At 52.5% G+C, this 7,295-nt stretch overlaps 1 protein-coding gene across 1 annotated transcript; it reads right to left on the bottom strand.

The window, feature by feature from the left end:
- Window positions 1-4,559: 4,559 nt before the first annotated feature.
- On the bottom strand, window positions 4,560-6,948 carry ZNRF4 (zinc and ring finger 4). Its single transcript, XM_074350012.1, is given in 2 exon segments — window positions 4,560-5,964; window positions 6,941-6,948. Coding segments are annotated over 2 exon segments (1,413 nt in total).
- Between the last annotated feature and the right edge of the window lie 347 nt (window positions 6,949-7,295).

Raw genomic sequence — 7,295 nt, 5'->3', positions numbered from 1 at the left:
TGGACCTGCTTGGGGGCAGGGAGCTCTATGTACACTTATTAAGCACCTACTGTATGCCAGACTAGGCTACTTGGGTTCTTTGCCCATGCTGTTTCAGCTGCCAGAATCGCACTTCCTTTTCACAGTGCTGAACCCTGCTCTTCCTGCTCTCAGTATAGAAGACACTGCCTTTAGGAAGCCTCCCAGATTCTCTGGGTTGGATCAGGCACCTCCCTTTGGGTTAATACAGTGGCTGAGATTCCCTGGTCACAGCCTGATTACCCAATATTATAGCTGGACTATGGACAGTTCACTTAGTCAATCAACTGTTGCGGAAAAAAATGTGTTACAGCTCGGTGTTACAGCTCGGTGTTACAGCTCAGTTGCGACAGCAACCTGGATCCAGGCGAGAGACCAAGCAGAGCTCAGAGAGTTGGAAAACAGGTTTGTTATGCCAGTGAGCCCAAGGAAATTTACACTCCAAGCTCTGGACCCCCGTCTGCAGGTTTACACAGGCCTTTATACGCTGCCAGTTTTACACTTTGCAACATCATATACAAATAAAGTATAATAGAAGTTGACCAAGCAGGAACAAGCTTTGTAGAAATAGACCAATCAGGAGTGAGAGAAATAACCAATCAGGAGTGAGCTCCATGCAAATGAAGTACTACAAATGGACCAATCAGAAGTTAGGGAAGTGGCCCAATCAGAAATGAGAGTAATAACCAATCAGGAGTGAAGGAAATAACCAATCAGAAGTGAGCTCAGGGAACCAATAGAATTTTAGGTGTAAATTAGCCATTTCAGGGGCAAAAAGTGAGATAGAGCCTTTGGGCCAGGGAACCAATGGTGCTGGCAGGAGAGTAGTGGCCCTGCCTGGGGGTCCTGCCAGTCTTTTTATGGGGCTTCCCGCCTCACAACAAACAGTGACTTAGTAGGTGTCAGGCACTGTGCATACCTGGCGAACCCTGCAGGGCAGGTTCTGTTACTGTCCCCATATTACAGATATGAAAACCAAGGCTCAGAGAGGTTTAATAGTGGAAAGAAGTCATGTGGCTCCGGGCCTGGAGCACAGTAGGGCCTCAGTAAGAGCTAGGTTTCATCACTAGTGTTGGTGAGCGCACTCCCTCCGCTGGCTTGGTTATGAGAAAGGTCGTCTGCCCCATGAACTGGGATTGCCTGCTCCCCTGTGGTGTCCATGACCTTGAAGGAGCCTCAGGCTAGAGCTGCGGGAATTCATTCATTCATCGATTCATTCACTCATGCGACAAACATGTATTGGGCTGCTCTTGTGGGCCAGGTTCCATGAATGTGTCCATGTGGCAGGCATGCCGGCCACCCCTACCTTCTGTTCTCTCCTCTTCCATGGTTTTCAGGTGGACTGTTGGCCATTCAGAATAAAGACTACATTTCCCAGCATTTTTCAAGCAAGTGTGGCCGCATGATTAAGTCCTGGCCAATAGGGTGTGGTATATAGGATTTCTGGGAAGTGTCCTTAAAGGGAGAGGGTGAGCCCTTCCTCACCTCTTCCTCCTCATTGACTGGAATGCAGATATGATGGCTAGAGCTCAGCAGCTACTTGGTCCCATGAGGAGGTCACTTGCTGAGGGTGTGGAACAATAAGATTTGGAGCCTCTATTCTACCCCTGGCCTGCCTGCTTACACTCATGTTCATGAGCAGCTTATGCTGCTCTGGTTGGGTCTTGGATCCCATGGCCAACCCTGAGCCTAACTGCTACACTTGTCCTTCCCTATCCCCACTTCTCTATCCTCATCCCAGCCCATGCCTGCTGGACAGAGAGGCCTGTCCCTGCTTGGCAGCCCTGGCCTTTGAGGGCCGTGTAGAGTGACCAAGGCAGTGTCCCCTGGATAGTGTAGCCCCCATTTGTGGCCTTAGGGCCATTGGGCTGGGAGTAAAATCCCTCAAAGGGGGCTGGGAGGTCTTTACCATCTCCTAGGAATGCAGGGGTCTCAGCCCACCTCTCTGTGCCCCAACACACACACACACACACACACACCCCAGACCAAGGATGTGTGACCGAGGGCCTATCCTTTGCCATCATCAATCCAAGAAGAGAGATCCTTTCTCTGAACTACCTCGGAGGTTCCCAGCTATGTCCTAAACTTCAGACAGCAAAGCACAAATGAAAAGCACTCCCACGTGTGTAAGAAAGAAAACATTTGACTCAACAGAAACATTCGCTCGTGAACCCGCTAACACCAAACAACCGGGTGCAAATGCCACCATCACCCAGACACTGTGGCCTCCAGGTAATTCTATACAGCGTTCCCTCGTGGACCTCCCTGATTACGTTTGCCCCACAGCCTAGCACGTACCCCTCATTCATTGCCCAGAAGACCCCTTCACATGGCTCAGTCTTTCTGAGGAGGGGACACTGGGTGCTGAAAAAACACCTTATCTGTTTGCCATAAAATTAAACCACATCTGAGCTGATGCCTGAATCCAAATATAAATTAACAGAAGCTTGGTGCAGCCTTATGCAAAACAGTATGGAGATTCCTCGAAAAACTAAAAATAGACTTACCCTATGATCCAACAATCCCACTCGTGGGCATATATCCAGAGGGAACTGAAATTCAGAAAGATACAGGCACCCCAATGTTCACAGCAGCGCTATTTTCAATAGCCAAGACATGGAAGCAACCTAAGTGTCCATCAACTGATGACTGGATAATGAAGTTGTGGTATATTTATATAATGGAATACTACTCAGCCATAAAAAAGTTAAAATACCATCTGCAGCGACATGGATGGACCAGGAGAATGTCATTCAAAGTGAAGTAAGCCAGAAAGAGAAAGAAAAATATATGATATCACTTATATGTGGAATCTATAAAAATAACAAAAAGAAAAAAGAGGACACTAATGAGCTCATCTACAAAACAGAAACAGACTCACAGACAAGGTAAACAATCTTATGGCTACTAGAGGAAAGGGGGTGGGAAGGGATAAATTTGGGAGTTGGAGATTTGCAAATGTTAACCACTATATATAAAAATAGATTTTAAAAAATTTCTTCTGTAGAGCATGAGGAACTATATTCAATATCTTATGATAACTTTTGACAAAAAAGAATACAAAAATGAATATATTTATGTGTGTATATATATATATACATATATATATGATATGACCGGGACATTATGCTGTACACCAGAAACTGACACATTATAACTGACTATACTTCAACTAAAATTAATTAATTAATTAACAGAAGCTACAGAGGACAGAGGAATATGCTAAATGACAGCACGGAGACACCCAATCAGCAAAACCCAGATCAGGGACAGCTTTGCAGGGAGAATGACCCAGTGGCGTCAAATAAATAAATTACAAGGAAAATTTAAGAGTGAGAGGGAGATGGAGGGAGAAGCTCTCAATTAAAAGAGGCTTAAGAGACCATCAGCGACTCTAGACTTTATCTGGATCCTGATTCAGCAGCCTACAAAACATGTACGCCATAAACGTGCACATTTCCATGTGCTCCCTGGGTGGGGATGTGATGCTATTAAGGAATCGTTATTCTGGACATGATACTGGAGTTTGCAGGGTTGTTTTTCAAAAGGTCTTATCTTGTAGAGCACGGTCTCTCCCCTCGGCACTGTGGACCCTCGGGCCAGACTGCTCTCTGCCGGGGGACCCTTCTGGGTACCCTGGGGTGTGGAGCAGCCTCCCTGGCCCCACCCATTCAATGCCAGGAGCCTCCCCAGTCATGACGACCACAGATGTCCCCAGAAATCGCCCAGTGTCCCCTGCAGGTCAAAATCTCCACCCCAGTTGAGAACTATTGCTTTAGAGACGCAAACTGAAAGATTTGCAGATGAAAAAACATCTGGGATTTGCAGCAGCTGAGCAAGGGAGGAGGAAGAGTAGAGAAGCCCAGAGTGACCAGGAGTAGATAATTGTCGAGTCTGAGCGAAGGGTACACGTGGGGAAGATCATTATTCCATTCTCTCTACTCCAGTGTGTTTGACATTTGCCACCATCAGTAGCTGAAATGATGGGGAAATGCAAACGAAATCCGGAGTGTAGTTCATCGCCACGTACCCACGCTGCTCCTCGGTGGAGACAAACGTGCTGTGTGGACGTAAGACATGAACGTGCAGGGGGAGCCGGCTGAGGGGTCCCTGGGAACTATCTGGAGTATCTTTGCCACTTTTCTGTTAAAGCTAAAAGTATTCCAAAATCACAAGTTTATTTTTTTTAAGGTTTAAATAATAATAAGCATATAAGGAACCAGCTGCTCGTGTACCCAGGATGGGAATCAGGGCACGGGGGCCCCGTCACAGGGCCACCACGGGCATGATGAACCAAGAACACGTGCCCCCCACCGGGCCCCATAGCCCCTCACTCACCCGCGGACGCCGGGGAGCCAGCCTTGGGCTCAGCTGGGGTGTGCCACGTGGGTGGCACGCGGGGCCTGTGGCCAGGAGGTCCCACAGCAGCCAGGGCGAGCGTCCGCTTTCAAACCCACTTTATTACCCAGTCTCCAGACTAGAAACATTCCTAGGTTCCACCCTCCCCGCCCCGATCTCCACCAGCCAGGGTGCTGCGGGTCTCAGAGGGGTTCAGGGAGCCCCTCATTGGCCTCAGCCGCACCCACGGAGGTGGTGCTGCAGCGGCGGCCAGGACTGGCTCGGACCAGAAGCTCCAGCCTCCGGGCGCGCAGCCGGGCCTGGATGGCCCAGATCGGGGGGTGGTGGCCAGGCAACGAGGGGTCCTCCTCGTTGCCGAAGCTGTCAACAGTGGAGTCAGAGCCGTCCTCCGTGCCGGCCACCGACTGCTTGCACACGGGGCAGGAGCGCTGGGTGGCCTGGGAGAACCAGGGATCGATGCACTTGCAGTGATAGGTATGGGAGCAGGGGAGGATCTTGAGTTGGTCGCCCTCCTCGTACTCGTCCAGGCAGATGGCGCACAAGTCATTGCGTCTCGTGAAGGTGCGCACCTGGGCCCTCTGGCTGGCCTGCGCCATGACCGCCGGCCTGCGGGCCCACCAGGCCCACAGCCAGTTCCACAGGCGCTGCAGGACGAAGGTGGCGAACGTGAGCAGGGCCAGGGTGCGGCCCAGCACCCAGGAGATGGCCAGCACGGGGTGGCAGTCCAGGTCCGGGCAGGGCGGGTGGTCGGGCAACAGGAGGATGTGGGCCGACTTGTCGCAGCGCACGATGCCCCGCAGGTCCTGCGAGGCGGCCTCGCCCACAAACACCGACGGGATGGCGATCTGGCGCCGCAGGTCCTCGTAGACGTGGGCCATGCGCACCAGGTCGTCGGAGCGCACGTTGTGCACGATGGCCGCCTCGAAGCCGGCCCGCTGGGCATGCAGCACCTTGAGGTCAAATGTGCAGTCGTAGCGGCGGATCAGCACGATGGCGCCCAGGGAGCCATTGCCCAGCTGCGGGCCCTCAATGGGATGACATGCGTTGGCCGGCTTGGCCTCCATTAGGTAGCCCCGCATGCCCCCAGGGGCTAGGGGGACCCCGAACAGGGCTGGCAAGTCCGCAAAGTCCACCGTGCTCGAGTTGCCATCCAGCACGGCCCGCACCACCCCCTGCGAGGGCACCAGCAGCCCCAGCAGGATCAGAGAGGCCCTGACGGCCACCAGGGCCAGGACCAGCCGCAGCCACCCCATGGCCGGCCCCTCCTTCTCTGGCTGTGGCGTGGAGCTAGGTCCCGCTGGGGACGGTGGACAGGAGGTCTCCGGGCATCTCCAGGGCCTCCCAGGGAACCCGTGGCCAGGTGGGAATGGAGGTGACCTTGAACAGGGGCTCAGGGACAGTTAAGCAGAGCAGCAGGGACCTGGTGGTCCTAGACGGAAGCGGCTCCTGGCAGCAGCCCAAGGTGCATTGTGTCTTTGAAGGCTGGTCCCAGGAGGAGCCAACCTACCCAGGTGGCCTTCCTGGAAGATGATGCGGAAGCCAGGAGCCCCCAGGGTTCCAGATGCTCCCAGCCTCTGTGACATCGTCCTATTTCATCCTGCCCCCACCACCTGAGACAGAATTCCTGGGGCTCTGACCTGGAGGGCTGGGCAGCCTTTGAAAAAACTTCTGGAAGGCTCAGAGCAGCACCAGCTCCTGGACTTGTAAGGCTCAGGGGTGCCACAATGTGGGCTGGGGCCCCCCTAGGGCACAAATCTAGCCCTCACACACACAGTCTGCCAGCATCATCTCCCTGAGCCTCCCAAAGACCCACTGAGGAAAGGGCCAATGTTACCCCATCTCAAGATTCCCAGAGGATCCAGACTTGTTCAGGGCACCCTCTGCCCATGAGGTCAATTCTTAAAATCCAAATTCCAAACCTCCTTCCTCTCTCCCCCTCACTTACTCTGCTCCAGCCACATGGCCTCCTTGCTGTTCTTCCAACATACCAGGCATGGTTCTGCCCCAGGGCCTTTGCACATGCTATTTGCTCGAGCTGGAATGCCCCTTCTCCCTGTAGCTGGCTCTTTCTCATCACTCAGGTCTGAGTTCATATGTCCTCAGAGTCTAACTGACTTAATGTGGGGGCAGGGAAAATTGCCAAGGTCAGGGCTGGGCTGGCAGGAATTGGTGGTCCAAGTCCTCGCCACCAGGTAGGACTCTGGGCCTGCACCAGCTTTATTCTCTCAACTCAGAGCTTCCTCTCTGAGTTTCCATGTGTCCCCCATTCCTTAGCCAGAGCCATGGCCATCAGCCTCAAATTCCCCCATCACTCCCCACAACTCATTCCCCAAATCTCTCATTGTGAGTCTGTTTCCTACCCAGTGGGGCACCCCGCTCAAGTCCTGATTCCTGGCTCTGCCATTGACAAAGTGTGTGATGCCAGGTAAATTCCTTAAGTTCCCTGGGCCGTAGCTTCCAGATCTGTAAAATGGGTTTAATGATGAGCAACCGATGTTACAGGACCAGTGGTGTGAAAATTAAATGAGATAATGCACAATCAGTGCCCAGCACGGAGTGCGACCTCGGCATTCTCCCGAAACAGCCCTGCCTTCCGTCTACAGCCCTTTCAGTTCATCACGACACAGCAGTCAGGACTATTTCTAAAGTCTCAGTCCTCTGGTCTCTCCCAAGCTCTAAACTCTCCCATGGCTCCCCACTGCCCTCCAGATGAAGTCCACCCACCTCTGTGTGGCCTACAAGCTCTCCCAAGGTAGAGCCCTGCCAATCCCTTAGGTTTCAATGCTTTTCAATGCTCCAAATGCATCATGATTTGCTGACCTCTAGAACTTTGCAAATGCTATTCCCTCTGCCAGGAACAGAATTCTCTTTCCTCAACTGCACTTTGCTAGGCTGGCTACTTATTCTTTAGGTTTTCT

The sequence above is a fragment of the Camelus bactrianus genome, chromosome 22 (assembly GCF_048773025.1).
Source record: "Camelus bactrianus isolate YW-2024 breed Bactrian camel chromosome 22, ASM4877302v1, whole genome shotgun sequence".
In the NCBI taxonomy this organism is placed as follows: Eukaryota; Metazoa; Chordata; class Mammalia; order Artiodactyla; family Camelidae; genus Camelus; species Camelus bactrianus.
Note: the sequence above shows the minus strand (reverse complement) of the source record. Positions and strands in the feature narration are given on the sequence as shown.